General features: G+C 37.3%; 2 protein-coding genes across 3 annotated transcripts in view; one reads left to right on the forward strand and one right to left on the reverse strand.

Moving 5' to 3' along the window:
• The window catches only part of INSL6 (insulin like 6), a 17731-nt gene extending 3685 nt beyond the window's left edge, over positions 1–14046 (forward strand). Inside the window, exon 2 of the mRNA XM_006152420.3 lies at positions 12579–14046. Coding sequence (XP_006152482.1) covers positions 12579–12928 — 350 coding nt within the window. The 3' untranslated portion in view covers positions 12929–14046. The remainder of the gene's footprint in view (positions 1–12578) is intronic.
• Positions 14047–15295: 1249 nt separating this feature from the next.
• The window catches only part of JAK2 (Janus kinase 2), a 107753-nt gene continuing 105632 nt past the window's right edge, over positions 15296–17416 (reverse strand). Inside the window, exons 22-23 of one of the 2 annotated variants that reach the window (XM_027773420.1) lie at positions 16958–17071; positions 15296–16741 (exon numbers count right to left, since the gene is read on the reverse strand). In XM_027773420.1, coding sequence (XP_027629221.1) covers positions 16634–16741; positions 16958–17071 — 222 coding nt within the window. In that variant the 3' untranslated portion in view covers positions 15296–16633. The remainder of the gene's footprint in view (positions 16742–16957; positions 17072–17416) is intronic. The other variant, XM_006152421.3, reaches the window with a different exon arrangement.

The following is a 17416-nucleotide window of genomic DNA, read 5'->3' on the forward strand; positions in this document are numbered from 1 at the left end:
GGGTCTGGGTCGCGAACCGCGGTCGACTACGTGGGAGTCCAGCGACATAGCCATTACACTAACTGCTGGTTCCCAAGGAATGAAAACTTTTAAACACAGAAACTATCAGAATCTTTCTACCATCATACCAGCCTGCAAATGCATTTTCCTTGCCCTTCTCTTAGTGTGGAAGATGTCTCTCTCCCCAAAGTCTTCTATTTGTGTTCTAGTTCAGTGATTCTCACACTTTAATGTGCACATAAATCACTTGGGAATCCTGTTAATACACAGATTCTGATTCAGTACGTCTAGAGTGGGGTCTGACATTCTGCATTTTTAACAAGCTCCCAGTTGATACTGATGCTGCTAGTGGATGGACCACACTTTCTTTTTAAGAATCATTTTATTTAAATTTATTTATTCATTTATTTTAATTTGCCTAGAGAGGGACAGAGAAAGACAGAGAGAAAGTGAGAAAGCAAGCTACCAGGTCTGGGACTTGAACCACGGTCGGCTATGTGTGAGTCTGGCGCCCCTAACCACCGTGTCGTCTGCCAGCCCAGTGGACCACACTTCTAAGTAAAAAGATCTAATTTACCTCTTCTCTTCCTGCTTTTCCTTATTCTCCTAGAAGTGCAAGAAAGACCTTCTCTTTCTCCCTCATGTTGGGTGAGTGTTTCTCTCACAAAAAAATACTGTGATCTCGCTATCTATACTACTGTCAAATTTTTACCTTTAGACCGCCAAGCTTGAGTTTATTATTTAAAGTTTAGAATACCTTTTCTCAAAAAGTCCTGCTATAAAGTAAAATTTCCTAATACTTACATGCTTCAAAAAGTCCATGGAAATAACGTATTATGAAAGCTATACATACTTTTTTTTTTTTAAAGAGAGATTTTTGTTGTAGAGCGTTTATGCCAGGTGGAGAGACAGAGAGACAGAAACTGAGAAATCAGACCCTGGGGGGGATGGCCATGCTATAATCCCTTCTCCTCCATTCTTCTCTCAGGATTTTGGGCATGCATGGACATGTGCCTGGTATGAGTTTAAAGCAGCCAGGTTCAGGACTTGAACCATGATCAATTATGTGAGAGTCCAGTGATATAACCATTACGCCATCTGCTGGTCCCAAGATTTTAGTTTTGTTTTTTTTTTCTTGCACCAAAATAAACTCATACTTTAATTCCATTTTTAAAAATTCCATTGTTGCACAAGCTGAATTTTCCTTGGAAAAGCATTCAACTTGAAAATTCAGAGCTGAATTTTCAGCTTGTTTCAGGTGTTATTCACACTCCCCTGGAGGAATAAATATTATTAATTCAGTGAGTAGGGAACTTTGATGAAACAAAATTTGTAGGGTATAAAAATATATCTGACAGGGACCAGCATGTGGCATAGTGGTCAAGGTGCTGGGCTCCCACAAAGCCAGCTGTGGTTTAAGTCCTGGACCTTGTGGCTTGAAACTCAAGCTGGATGCGTGTTTGTGCCTGCCCAAAACTAGAATACTGGGGAAGTAGCTTTATTGTTACACGATACGGTGGTGTGACCATCCCCCCGGGGGGGTGATTCCTACTTTCTCTGTCTATCTCAGCTCTCCAATGAGTACACATACCTTATAACAAAAATCTCTCTCTCAAAACAAAACAAAACAAAAACAAAAAAACCGACAGTATTTCAGAATTGTTATATGCATTAAACTTGTTATTCAGTTTGCTGAAGTAGAAATACCATGTGGCAGTAAAGTTACTGTTTTGAAATATATGACAAGAAAAATGGGTTTAGGTTATCAATCTGAACTGATACTAACAATTTTTGAAATTATTAATCTATATGGAAAAATGACCTTTGTTTTGTCCTGTTAATTTTCAGTGAATAATTTAGAAGTTGCAGAAGTATGTGTCTACAATATAGAATATATGAGTATGCCATTCAACATGTGAATATGTAAAAATACACATTAAAAGTTGATTAATTTATATTTAACTTTTACCAGGACACATTGCTATGCTATATCAAATTGTTTATTGATAATTTCAATCTTTTGATGATCTTTTTGAGTCTGACACAAGGAAAGATGGTTGGATACACTGATATTTTAAAAAATGCATTTTTACAGAAGTACTCATACATATGTTGAGTCTGAAATTGTGTGATTATTAGTGGATCCTGAAAGTATGTGCCATATCCCCAAGACCTAACATAGAATGTAGCATTAGGAAGCCGACATCATATTTCTAAATTCTGGCCAAGTATGGTGCTTCCCAGCTCCTAGTGCTGGGTGAAATCATTGACGTTTCAGCATTAGCTTTTCATCATTTTAAACCTTTAGTCCAGTTACACTACCCGTATTCCTCTATGCCTTCATTCACCCATTTTTACTCTTTGTTTTTATCACTATCATCACAACTGATCCATGCAGGGCCCCTCTCTTTAACAAAATTTAAATGGCTATTACATGTTGGGTGTTCTGGATACTTGTGATATAAGATTAAACCGAGAAGGTCTTGCCCTCATGAAGCTTACAGAATAGCAAAGATAAACAAATAAACAAACAATAAACATAAGTAAGTTACGTACTATGTTAAAAGATGATTATCCTCACCTATCCCTTCTTCACTCCCATTCTCCTCATTTTATGTGCAGCCATTCCAAGGTGTTTACCATATATTTTTCGTTTATATAAGTTTTTACAAATTATGCATTGCTTCCTGTGCCGATATTTTTAAAATGTATCTAAGTTGTATTTAAAATCTATATATTTTTGCTGTCATGTGAAGATTTAGGGACTAAATGTGTATTCTTCACATTTTTCTTATTTATTCTCTCAGTGATCGACACTTAACATATATAGCCTCCAATGCCCTGCTACTAAAAATAACACTGGAATGAATGTCTGATTAGCCCTTGTATGGAACTGTGTGGGAATTTCTCAGAGACATATTCCTAGGGGTGAAATTGCTGTATCATGAAGTACACGTATACTAAATTCGCTTGAAGTATGTCAGGCTGCCCTCCACAGTAGCTACACTAATTTGAAGCTGTACTTCCAGGCCCATGTCAATGTATCCATGCCAACAGTTAACACTGTACAGTTTTTAACTAATGCCAGTGAGATAGATATGAAATCTCATTTTTGTCATAACTTGCTCTGAGTATCTCTTCACATGCATGTTAGCCTTTTGGTTTTTGCCTGTATCTGAAGTTGGTATAACAGTTGTCATTTCCAGTAGATTTGTGAGAGCTATTCAAATGCCTATCTGAATAATAGTTATTCCCTATTATATTTAATTGGTCTTTTTTTCCCCCTGTATCACTACTATCCTATTTTGGGTAAATACTTATTTAATTTTATTATTATTATTATTATTTTAAAATTTGCTATAGGGCACAAGAGAGAGAGAAAGGGAAAGTGAGAAAGCAAGCTACCAGGTCCAGGACTCAAACCATGGTCAACCATGTGGGTGTCCAGTGCCTTAACCATTACACCACCTGCTGGCCCTTACTATACTGTTTTAATATTTTAATTCTGTAGGATGTCATTTATCAAGAGGGGCAAGTCTCCAATGTTTATTTTTCCCCTTACAATTAAGCTAATTTTTAACTTTTATTCTTCCATATATATTTGAGCATATCCTCATTAAATTTCTTTTTAAGAATCCATTCAGAGTTTTAATTAGGATGCATGGAATAATATAGATTAACTTGAAGAGAATAGACTGCTTTATAACATACAGTTTTATAATACAAAGTCATCCCAATCAAAATCATGGAATATCTTCATTTTTATTTATTTATTTATGTTTAAGGTTTTTGCCATAGGGCATGTGCATTTACTGGAGAGAGACAGAGATAGTGAGAGGGAAAGTGAGAAATCACCTACCAGAGGGGAGTGCCATGCTGCAATCCCTTTTTTTTTTTTTTTGAGGGGTTTTTGCTATAGGGCGCTTGCGCTTGCCAGACAGACAGACAGAAAGACAGCGAGAAATCACCCCCCAGGAGGGATGGCCATGCCACAATCCCTTCTCCTCCATTCTCCTCTCGGGATCTTGGGCACACACGCACACGCACCTGGCATGAGGGTTTTTGTTTTGTTTTGTTTTGTTTTTGTTTTTTGGAGAGGTTTTTACTATAGGGCGCATGCGCTCGCCAGACAGACAGAGATAGATAGAGAGACAGAAAGCGAGAAATCATCCCCCCAGGGGGGATGGACATGCCGCAATCCCTTCTCTATTCTCCTCTCAGGATCTCAGGCATGCACGCACATGCGCCCGGCGTAAGTTTTAAGCCCCTGGGTCCGGGACATGAACTGCGGTTGACTACATGGGAGTCCAGCGACATAGCCATTATGCTAACTGCTGGTCCCCCGGTGTGAGTTTTAAGCCACCAGGTCCGGGACACAAACCGTGGTTGACTACGTGGGAGTCCAGCAACATAGCCATTATGGTCCCTGAAATCCCTTCTTATCCATTCTCTTTCTGGGATTTTGGGCATATATGCACACACTCCTGGCATGAATTTCAAGCTGCCAAGTCCAAAACTCAAACCATGGAGGGCCATGTGGGAGTACGGTGCCTTAACCACCACACCATCTGCTGGCCCACTTCATATTTTATTATTAGAATTTTAAGGTTTTCTCTATGAAGTCCTTTGTATTTCTTCTGTCTGGATGTCTGAATGTTTCTCCAAGTATTTCATGGAATAGATTTTCTATGCCCCTATGAGGTTCTTCACCTTCTAGAATACCAATTATTCAGATATTCAGGCACTTAATGGTATCTATAACTTCCTGTATGTTGTCCTCATTTGTTTTGGTGGGTAGGTTGGTTATTTTTTAAATTCTTTTTAGGGATTTTGTCTAAGTCAAAGGCTTTGTCTTCTAGATCAGAGATCCTGTCTTCAGCATAGTCTAATCTGCTATCAATACTTTTGAGGGAGGTTTTGATGTCCTGTATTACAGTCGTCATCTCTAGAAGTTGATTTTTTTAATGGTTTCTACCCTTTATAGAGTTTCCCCTTCAAGTCATGGAATAATTTTGTCTCCTGGACTTGGTTGGTTGTTTTCTTGTGCATCTCATTGAGTTTAGTTATGATAAATAATTTTGAATTATTTTTCTGACACTTCAGTGATATCCTCTGCTTTTTTCATTGTTGGAGATGAGTTCTTGTGTTCCCCTTTGATAAGTATTTCCTGGTTTTCTCATATTTTTGAGGCTCTGCTATGATTTTTAGTCATCTAGTGATGTCCTCACTTCTTGCTACTTCTTTGGAGTAGTTTCTGTAGCTCTGCACCTCTGCTTTACTTTGATCTGAATTAGCTACATGCCAGTTTCACTCTTCTATTATGGCAGTGTGTAGCTACAGTGAAAGTTTTGGGTTCAGATTTTACAGAGAGGGCTTTCTCTCCTCTTTTGTTGATAGGAGTGTAGAAGAGAACTCCTCCAGAACCTCAGAGTGCTCAGATGTTTGGCCTCCACATATCCAAACCAATCTGGTCGCTATGTGGTAGGGGATTGACCTGAGAGGTGAGAATGTAGGGGTAGTACTCAAAATTGCACACTATGCTCTACGTGGAGCTCAAAACAAAACAGGTACTCATCCTACATCCTAACCAGACAGAGGGTTTGGGTGAAGAGCTGCCTCTAGTCTGGCCTGCTTTCTCTGCTCAATTTGAGCAGTTAGAAAATACAAAGGTATATGGCCTGGTGGTTCAGGCAGTTGAACCCCACACTGTCCACCGCTCTGTTTGAGGCCCAAGTCCCCACTGGGTGGCTAACAAACACTTGGCAAGTGTGTGTATATTCCCAAAATTCCCAAAGGAGGGAAAGATGAAGGAGAAGGGATTGCAGTGCAGTCATGCCCCATAGGTGGTGCCTTCTCCATCTCACTCTCTCTGTCAAGTGTATGCATAGCTGACAATTTTAAGAAAAAAATAAAAAAGAATAAAGAAGGTTCATCACTAGGGTGGCCTACAATATGGACTATGAAAGCACAGAAGAAGGTGGGGCATCTCTTCAGAGTCTCACCCTCTTTTTAAACTTACACCATTCATTCATTCTTTCTCTGTTTTCTTTCTCTATTTGTTCCTTCCTTTCCTTCCTTGCTCTTTTCTTTCCATCATTCCTTCTTTCTTTCCTTCCATATAGCACTAGTCAGGTCCTCTAATGGTGTTAAGTAGTAGTGACATGATATATCTTGTCTTGTTCCCTAGCTTAAAGGACATACATTTAGATTTCTCTATTAAATACGTTTATAGGTTTATACTACATAATCTTTACCAAGATAAGGAAGCTTCCCAAGAGGTACTTCTTTTTATCATTACAAGTAGAGCTGAATTTTACTGAGGCTTTTTTGGCAGCCTATTACAGTCACATGACTTTTTTCTTTTATTAATTCAGCAAATATTTACTGGATACCCTTAAGTGCCAGGCATTCTTTCTGATCTGTAGAAAATGCCAGTGGAAAAAACAAAAATCTCAGGCCTCATGAAGCTACTAGCATAAGTAATAAACATAGTAAATAAGCAAATATTACTACATTCTCTTAGAATGTAGTAAGAGCTACAGAGAAATAAAAAGTGAAATAGAATAAGAGAGATCAAGAATGCAGAAGGCTGGCAGATAGTATTTAATAGTGTGGTCAGACCAGGCCTCAATGAAAAGGTGAGATTTGAAAAAGGAGAGTATACATAATTACTAACAATTTACCATATATCTCAGAGTAACTAAAAAAGGATTTTGAATGTTTCACAAAGTAATAACAAATGGTTAACATGACAGATAAACTAATTAATCCAATTTAATCAATACACATTGTATTTTCATACTGAAAAATCACATTGTTTCCCATAAATATGTACAATTTTTATGTTGCTCTAAAAAAGGTAAGAATTGGCTGTTGGGTTTATCAATATAGTGATCATTCATGATCTCGATAAGAGAAATGTTGGAGTGATGAAACAAAAGCTGATTAAATTGAGTATAAAGTAGGATGAGAGAGGAACAATTGTTTAGTAAATATAGAAAATTCTGTGTGGGCCCCATAGTGCAGCAGTTAAGTCCTGTGCTTTCAAAGGACTGACCAAATGACTGACCAAAGTTCAAATCCTATCCCCAGTGGCTTGAAGAACATGCTAGGCATGTGTGGGTGCCCCAAATCCTTATGGGATAGAGAAATGGTGAAAAGAGGATTGTGGCATGACTACGTCCCCATTGGGGATATATTCTCTCTCTCTCCTCTCTTTAGTGAGTACCCATGCCCTCTGGCAAAAATAAAACAAAAGGAAGAAAATTCTGTCAAGGAGTTTTGCTACAAGAAAACAGAAAGAAAATATGTGATAGCTAGTAGAGTAAGGCCAAATAAGTGTGTGTGTGTGTGTTTTTTTTTTTTTAAGAGAGATTTTTGCTATAGGGCACATGAGCTCTTCAGAAACACAGAGACAGACAGCGAGACAAAAAGCAAGAAATCACTCCTCCTCACCCTGGAGGGATGACCATGACGCAATCTTTTCTCCAGTCTTCTCTTGGGATCTTGGGCATATACTCACACACGCCCAGCATGAGTTTAAGTCACCAGGTCCGGGACTCGAACTGCAGTCAACTATGTGGGAGTCCAGCGATGTAACCATTACACCATCTGCTAGTCCTCAAGAAGTGTTTTTAAGTGAGAGAAATAGTGTTTGCTGAGGTCAACTGGTGGCATGGTGGTTTCAGTGACTGGATTCCCCCATGGCCAACTACCATCCCAGACCCAGTAGCTTGAGAGACACACCAGGTGTCTGTGCATGCTGGCCCAGAATCCTGTGAAGAGAAATGGAGGAAAGGGGATTGTGGCATGGTCATTCCCTGGGAGGTGCTTGTTCGTTCTCTCTCTCTCTCTCCCTCTCTCTCTTTTTCTCTCTTCCAGTCATATGTCCTATAGCAAAACAATGTTTAGAAGTGTTTGCTCCCTGCCAGAAGTGACTGAATAGAAGTGAAAAATTATGAAAGATATAGGGAAGAATTACTGGAATGACGGAGTAGGTAGAAGATGAGAGACAGTATGTAAGTGGGGGAATTGGCTTTAGGGTCATCTATGAAAATAGGAAGGTGGAACATATGATACAGATGTTAAAAGATGGGTTTAAAAAATGCCAAAGGGATCAAATGCAAGTTTTCTTGTATTTGTTTCGATTTCCTCAGGAAGTAAAAGGCAAAGCCAGCTGAGAGTAAGGATGAAAGTCTATTAACATGGTAAATTGCATTGATAGATTTTGTGATCTTCATCTATGCTTGCATTTTTAATATAAACTTTTTTAAAAAATTTTTTCTTTTTTTGCTATAGGGCATTTGAGTTTGGCGGGGCAGGGGTGTGTAGAAAGTGAGAAGTCACCACCTAGAACGGATGGCCATGCTACAATCCCTTCTCCATTCTCCTCACTGAATTTTTGGGCGCACACACACACACACACACATGCCTAGTATGATTTTCAAACCATCAGATTCAGGACTCACACCATGCAGTCAGCCACGTGGGATCCAGTGCCTTAACTTTTGTGTCACCTACTGGTCCTAAAACCCTTCTTAATATATTTGTAAAATATGTTTATGGATTAAGTTTACTAACATCATATTAGGATTTTCAAATCACTATCTGTAAGTAAAATGAGATTATAAGGTTTTTTTTTTTTAATCTCATATAGTTTTTATCTAGTTTTGGAAAAAGATGACAATAGCTTCATAAAATGAACTGGGCAGCTTTTGATCTTTTTCTGCAACAACTTTTATATAAATTCCAACAACTTTGGAATTTATTGTTCTTGAAAAATAAGTGAAACCCATCTCTAAAATCATATATTGAGGTCATTAGAAAAGTCATGATGCATTTTTTGCATAGAAAAAGGCATTGCGGGGACCAGCAGGTGGCATGGTGGTTAAGGTGCTGGACACTCCCACATGGCCAACCACAGTTCGAGTTCCAGACCTGGCAGCTTCCTTTCTCCCTTTCTCTCTCTCTCTCTCTGTCTCTGCAAATTAAATTAAATGAATGAATAAATACAATTTAAAAAAAGGCATCATGACTTTTCTGATGACCTAATACATTTGTTTTTTTTTCAAGGTGATAACTATTGCTAAACTTATAATTTCTTAGAATATTGTTGGTACATATGGGACCAACAGATGGTGTCCATTTCATTTTAATTTTTAAATGTATAAACATTCATAATATTCATTTATTTTTTTAAAAAACTTTGTTGTATCTGTACTTATTTCTTTTTCTACTGTATTTTGTTCATTTTCATTTTTCTTAACTAATCCAACTAGACTTCTCTTTATTTTATTAACACTTTCCCTCACCCGTTTTTTAGGTTTTCATCACAGGGTGTGTGGGTTTGCTGGAGAGAGAGAGAAAAATGGAAAGAGACGGATGGCCATGCCACAATCCCTTCTCCTCCATTCTCCTCTCAGGATTTTGGGCATGTAAGCACACATACCCAGTGTGATTTTTAAGATGCTGGGTTCAGGACTTGAACTGTAGTTGGCCATGTGAGAATCTAGCATCTTAACCATGATGCCACCTACTACCCCTTAGTAGCCCTCTAAAGAACTAACTTTTTAATGAAATACAAAATTGTTAGAGTGTTCTAATAGGATTCTAACTGCAAAAGACAGAGATTCACTATAATAACCATAAGATAAAAGGAGATGTAGTAATTATGAAAACAAACAAGCTGTAGAAATAGACCTGAAATGGCCTAAGGAATCGTCAGCTCTAAAAACCACTTTTTCTCCTCTCTCTGAATCTTTTCTCCTTTTTGCATTTATATTCCTTTTTATATATATATATACATATATATATATTTGGAGAGGTGTTTGCTATAGGGCGCGTGCACTCGCCAGAAAGACAGAGTCAGGCAGAGAGACAGAAAGTGAGAAATCACCCCCTGGGGGGATGGCCATGCCGCAATCTCTTCTCCTCCGTTCTCCTCTCGGGATCTTGGGCACACACGCACCCGCACCCGGGTCCGGGACGCAAACCGTGGTCAATTACATGGGAGTCCAGCAACATAGCCATTACGCCAACTGCTGGTCCCTATATTCCTTTATAATTTTAGCTTGTCATGACAAGTCTCACAAAATCCTTTCAACTTTGGCTCTAACTCTTGTCTCACTACTTCTTAGTTCTAATGTCAAAGAGAGGAAATCTGGGCCAATGCATTTTTTTTCCCACATGTCATGTTCTGCTGGCCATTGTAATATATTGGTTCTTTGGGGCTGGGTGCCAACTTCCCTGTCTGTTTATCTGCGGCTATACGGTGAGTCATCACATGGTCCAGAACATAACTTCTAATAGCTGGCTGTACAGTGGAGGCTATTAGCAAAATATCCTCTTAGAAGATATTGGAGATGGGCAAGGGCCAGGAAGGAAGTCCAACAAGCCTCCAAATAATTACCCCCCGGAGTTATTTTAGTTTTCAGTATCCAATAGGGCTAAATCAATAAAGAGCAGTTAAGATAGTAACAATTATGTCATTGTTCCTTGAGTATATCACCACTTCTCCATTTCTTTACATTTCAATGAAGAACAAAATGGTTTCTATTAATCACTTAATTATAAAATGTATGTAAAAGAACATCCTAAATTTTAAATGAGCGAAAGATTTGAATAGACATATCTACAAAGAGTTTTATACAATAAGAACATGAAAAGGTATTCAACATCTTTGGTCATTAGGTAAATGCAAATTAAAACCATAATAAGAATAACCATATCTTCATATCCATTTAGATAGCTATAATTTTTTTTAAACATTTATTTATTATCTATTTGTTCATTGTGATTTGCCAATAGGAATCTGCCTGGTCCAGGGCTCCATGTGGGAGTCCAGCACCTCAACCACCATGTCAGCTGCCAGCCCCCAAGATAGCTATATTTTTTTAAAAAAAGTAAAGTATCAAGTGCTGCTGATGATGTGGAGAAACTGGAACCCTCATATGTTACACTTATACATATATATCCCAACAATCGTGAGATTGTAAAATGGTGCAACCAGGCTGGAAAAGTATATAGCAGTTCCTCAGAAAGTTAAATAAAATTACCATAGGATCAGCAGTTACACTCCTATTTTTATACCCAAGAGAATTAAAAACATATATTCAAGCAAAAACTTGTACATGAGAGAACCAGCAGTTAGCGTAATGGCTATGTCGCTGGACTCCCACATAGTCGACCACGGTTCGTGTCCCGGACCCGGTGGCTTAAAACTCACGCCGGGCGCATGTGCGTGTGTGCCCAAGATCCCGAGAGGAGAATGGAGGAGAAGGGATTGCGGCGTGACCATCCCCCCTGAGGGGTGATTTCTCGCTTTCTGTCTCTATGTCTCTCTCTGTCTGTCTGGCGAGCGCATGTGCCCTACAGTGAAAATCTCTCCAAGAAAAAAAAAAGAAAAAAAAAAACTTGTACATGAATGTTCATAAGTGCCATTCATAATAGCTAGTAAGTGGAAATTAAACATTAAAATGTCTATCAACTGATGAATGGATAAACAAAATATGGAATATCCGTAAAATAGAAAATTAATGGGCCATAAGAAAAATGAAGTACCGATACATGCTATAACATGGGTGAACACTGAAAACATTATACTAAGTGAAAGAAACCAGACACAAAAGTCACATGTTGTATGTTTCTATTAAGTAATATACAGAATAGGCAAATCCACAGAAAGAGAAAGTAGATTAGAGATTGCCAATGACTATGAGCAGAGGGATATGGGAGTGACTGCTAATGAGTATGAGATTTCCTTTTAGGATGACTGCTAGAAATGTTCTGGAATCAGATAGTGGTGATGGATACACAACCTTGTGAATATACTGAAAAACACTGAAATGCATATTTTAAAGCACTAATTTTATGAAATGTGAATGACACCATAAAAAAATGTTAATAGAGGACCAGCAGGTGGTGTGGTGGTTAAGGCGCTGAACACTCCCACATGGCGGACCACAGTTCAAGTCCTGGACCTGGTGGCTTGCTTTCTCACTCCCCCGCCCCCTGTATCTCTCTATGGTCAAATTAAAATAAAAGAACGAATAAATAAAATTATTTTTAAAATGTTAGTAAAAAAATGTGTGAAGTTTTTTGTTTTCTGTTTTTTTTTTTTTTTTTTTTTGCTAGAGGGCACAGGCACTGGACAGAGACAGACAAAGACAAGAAAGCACCTTGCATGGGAATTAGTCACACCACAATCTCCTCTCCTCCACCTTTTCCTCTTTTTGATATTTTGGGCATGCACACACAGGTGCCCAGTGTGTTTCCCAAGCCACCAGGTCTGGGATTTTGGACCACAGGGTCAACCACATAGGATCCAGCTTCCTTGTCCATCAGGCCATGGAACTGACCCAAAATGTGCAAAGGTTTTTAAGTGTTTTTATAGGAAACCACTACAATAATTTTAGTTAAAAATATCTATTCTTTCTGAGTAACCATACTTGCTACTTTTTATTTAAAATGTGATTACTCATTTTAAAAAAATAATTAGCTGATTTTAGAATTCCAGTATTAAATTTTCACCTGAATGACATGTTTACTAAAGTAGGATTCTTTTTCTTGTCTCTAAACAGTCTCTACTGCCTCTCCAGAAGAAGCAATAAACAGTTCAGAACTGCAGTCACTGCCCGAGTCTCAAAATGAAAAGGCCAACTCTCATCCTGAGAAGACAAGAGAATTTTCCTTACTAAGTGATATCAATCCATCTGTTCATGAGAGTGTAACATTTCAGAAGAAAAGTACAAACAAAATTAACACCTTAAGCAATTTATTTTGGGGGAATCATCCCCAAAGAAGACGCAGAGGGTACTCAGAAAAATGTTGTATTAAAGGATGTACAAAAGAAGAACTTAGTATTGCATGTCTTCCATACATTAATTTTAAAAACTTAAAAGGACCATCCCTTGTGACTCAAATATACTAACCATCATAGGACTTATATAAATAATAAAATCTTAATATATTTGTTTTAGTATTTGTTATTGTGCTTGTAGCTGCTATTCTGTGAACACTATTTGAATGTACTTGCAAGCATTCGACAATAATTTATGTTGCCAATAGGAATCTTGGTATTTTCTTTGGTGATTCCTATATAGAGGATAGAGAATTGAAGAAAAATAACTGTAGTGTAGCTATATATATACATAATATATACACACACATATATGCTTTTATATATGTGTGTGTGTATATGTATATGTGTCTGTCTGTGTTTGTGTGTGTATTGCCACACTATAATAATTTTTTTTCAATTCTCTATCCTCTCAGGAGGCTGGGCATACAAGTGTCACATGCATTGCTGCTGGGCTGGGATTTAAACCCAGTCAGCAATATAAGGTCCAGCTTCTGCACAGTAAAGTAAAATTACACTATAGAGCCAATCCCCCCTTTTTTTATTTAGATGTTGCTAATAGGGGTGCCATTAGCAACATGGGTGCCACTAGCAGGTAGTGTGGTGGTGGGGATGCTGGGCTCCCACATGGCAGATCATGCTTTGAGTCCCGGACCTGGTGACTTGCATTCCCACTTTCTCTCTCTCTCTGTTCAAATTAAATACAATAATAATAATAAAATTAAATAATTCTTAAAAAAAAAAGATACTGCTAATGGAGTTGGCACTATCCATATTACTGTCATTATTGTTGAAACTCTTTTAAGCTCATTAAAATGGATTACAGAATGTGCTGCATTCCATCTGTATAACATACAGACTGATGCCCATGACTACGGCTCACTCCACCATGCCAATACATCTGTCCCACCAATGTAAAAATAACTAATCAACTACCATTCTGGTAAGTGTTCTTGTACTATAATAGTAGGTACACTTTAATTCCTTAAGTTTTACTATAATAGCTGGTCAGATTCTCTTCACAATTTCAGTGATATCTTTAGGTTGTACAACCCCTTCAAGGATACACTACTTTTGCATTAAAGATACTAATATGTGAATCAACACTTAAATCTCAATATTATTCAAGGGCATGTGTGCTCAGAGAGGCAGAGACATGAGAAAGAAAGCGAGAAACAGTCCCCTGGGGAGGAATATCCATGCTGCAATCCCATCTCCTCGATTCTCATCTCAGGATTTTGGGCATGCACGCACACATGCCCTGCAAGCGTTTCTAGCCACCAAGTCTGGGACTCAAACTATGGTCAGCTATGTGGGAGTCCAGTGACAAAACCATTATACTATCTGTTGGTACCGTGTAGCAGGGACTCTGAAAGTATGTCCTTGGCCAAACCAATAGCAGCATCATCTGGGAATTTACTAGAAATGCAAATCTAAGGTCCCACCATAGACTTGCTGAATCCGATACTCTGAGTATAGGGCCCAGCAATCTGTATTTTAACCAGATTCATTCCGAAGTGGGATAAATGTTAGAAAACACAGGTAATAGAGTCATCATGTGGACATTGTTGAAGTCCTATTTATATACTTTGATATCTCAACCCCATATAGATGTTATAGCATTATATAACCAAGCTTTGGTTTGTTTTTTTTTTTTCACTTTATGTCCACATGTAAAATTTTTTTCCCCAAGTTTATTTTATTCATGATAGAGAACTCATGAGAGAGAGCAAGAGGAAAAGAGGGAGAATGTGGTATGCATGCTTCCAATGACCAGATCAGAGATTCTTTATGTATAATCTAACCTGGTTTTCATACTCCTTTTACAGAGTATTTTTATTCCCCCACAGAGTATGTGCACTCATCAGAAAGAAACAGAGGGTGAGAGTACACCTAATAGGGTGTGGTCATGCCACAACTCCTTCTCATTTCTCTATCCCACTGTTATTTTTGTCTAGGAGATTTGAACTGCAGTTGCCTATGAGGGCTCTGGCTCCCTTAACCACTATGCAACAGGGCCAGCACTCATAGCAGAATTTTTTATTTCCCATATTGTATTCTTCATCTTCAAGATTTCTGTTTATTTTTAAGGTATCTATAAACTTTTAGACACCTTATATCAAACATAGTGTATGATATGCTACTTTCCAGTTGGAAAGTAATAGAATGGAAGATCTCTTAAATGTGTTACATATATAGGCCCTTGAGGAGTCTTTAAAAAATAAAAATCACATTCTACTTTAATCAAAATATCTACTTGAAATCTCTTTTTAAAATCTAATACACTGTCATTTTAATTCAGGTAATTTCTGCATCAAGTCATTACTAAAATCCCTTAAAGATATTGAATATAAAATAAAAAGCATTTTTCCCCTTTCCTTCCCTTCAACCAAAAATCAGAAGTGTTAAGTACAAGTTTAAAAAAATAGCATATACCACTGAAAATAAAGAAACTATTTTATTTTAACCAAAATAGTGTTTTAAGCTTTGTATAAATAGCACACACACAAAAACCCCACCATGTTTTATTTTAGATGTGTCTAAAATGGAGTAGCACTAAAACAAATGACAATAACCCTTTATACTTAATTGAAAATAAGTATACTCTCATTTTTCTTTAAGGTATATATTATGAATTTTCTACTGGCATTCTTGAGTAAAATTAACAAGTAAACTTTTCACAGTTTACTTCATTTCTCCCTTGTGTACATGACTCGCTCACAAGATGAAATCTCTTTTATGACTGCAACAGATTTTTGAAACACCTAAAAAAATTCCTAACCCATTATACATCTTACTGAGGCTTATACATTTTTAAAACAATCTATTTTATGGCTTACACTTAAATTAAATGAATGACCATAGGTCTCAGGGACTGAAGAATCTTACTGGCAGTCAGTGGCTCAAAGGATGACAATATTCCTGGTATTTTTAATCTCAGAATATTAAAAGAAAATTATTCATTGTAGTCTTTAAAAAATTGGGAGATAGTTCTGCTTAAAAAACACATTCACCACAAATACATACAAGGGAAACAAATAAGAAAATAGATTGTGTTATATCTCTGTAAGCTCTTACATTCCAAAATGAATCTATTTTTAGGGTCACAGAAGTTTTCTATACAAATGAAACTAGACAATTGTTCCCTTTGCTTTGAAAAATTATTTACAGAACATGGAACTACAAGCTAAAACAATATACCTGCTTATATTGCTGGCCAGTGGTATAGATGAACAAGGACACAAAGGTGCTTATTCAGTTATCTGCACATCTGATCTGTTTGTATAGAGAAGTTATTGTAGATGAACTATGGAAAAATTAGAAAACATTATTAATGAACACCAGCGCTTGTGTAAAACATCACACAAGAGGCCAAGGTATCATACATTCACTGTGCTTAAATCTATACATATATATTCTGTGCATATTCAACACTGCAAAATTTACATTATTATTTTTTTCATCACTTAAAAAGCTGAGTTGAAAAATGTCCATTTTTTTTCTTTAGTCAGAAAAGGGTGACATTAAGTGACAGATAGGGTTCATGAAACTTTTTTACAAAAATTTCTTGCTCAGGACTTTACATCAATGTCATTTACAGGTGGCCTCTAGAAGACTCATTAAACTTCAAAAGTTTTAAGCAGCTATTTTCACATCTTTGCTGGCTAGAGTCATGTTCATGTAATGGTGATATATGTAATAATATTCCACAGCAATGTGAAATACAAAACTTTGTTCTGTAAGTCTACTTTGGCCTCAGAATGAAGGTCATCTCTTTCATCCAGTCATACTGTCTCTTATTTGATCTACTCGAAGAGCCAGGTCCCTGAAGGAGGGGCGCTGATTTACATTATTGTTCCAACATTCTGTCATGATCATATAAATCTATAAAAGAGAAAATAAACAACATTATGAGAACATAAAATGATACCTTTTAATTGGTAGACAATATGCATTTTCCTCCTGCTCCATTTTCTTATACAGGATATGTGCTTTGATTTAGTCATCTAATTATTCTATTTATTTAAAAGCTCAGCAAAATATATTTCAGTAAAAAGGGGGAAAATGCATGACTACTGTGTATTAAAAAAAAGTTGCTACCTCATCTGGACATCCATCTGGTCTTGGTAATCTTCCATTATTCTTCAGGAGTTCTATCAAATGGAACACAATCATCTGTCCTTGTTTGTCATTGCCAATCATACGCATAAATTCCTGAAATACAAACCCACGTTTCAATGAGGTTTCTTTTTTTTTTAAGTGAGAGAGTGCACATGAACACAAGTGCAAGTGAAAACAGAGGAGAAAGAGAGAAAGAGATGGGTACTTTTCACATGTTGTCATTTGTCATCTTTCCCACCCTAATCCCTTAGCAGCTCAGAACACTGGCACACCATACTATGCCTGGCCTGTTAGGTTGGGCTGGGAACTGAACCTGGGCTTCCCATGCAGCTTTAGCTATCCTGCAGCAGTGTTCTCTGCTTGCATCACTACAGCCGAGCCTATTATCTTTAATTTGAAACAGCATTCTTTTTCAACTTCTTTCAGTAAACAGAAAAA

The sequence above is a fragment of the Tupaia chinensis genome, unplaced genomic scaffold (genome assembly GCF_000334495.1).
Source record: "Tupaia chinensis unplaced genomic scaffold, TupChi_1.0 Scaffold000354_1, whole genome shotgun sequence".
Taxonomy (NCBI): Eukaryota; Metazoa; Chordata; class Mammalia; order Scandentia; family Tupaiidae; genus Tupaia; species Tupaia belangeri.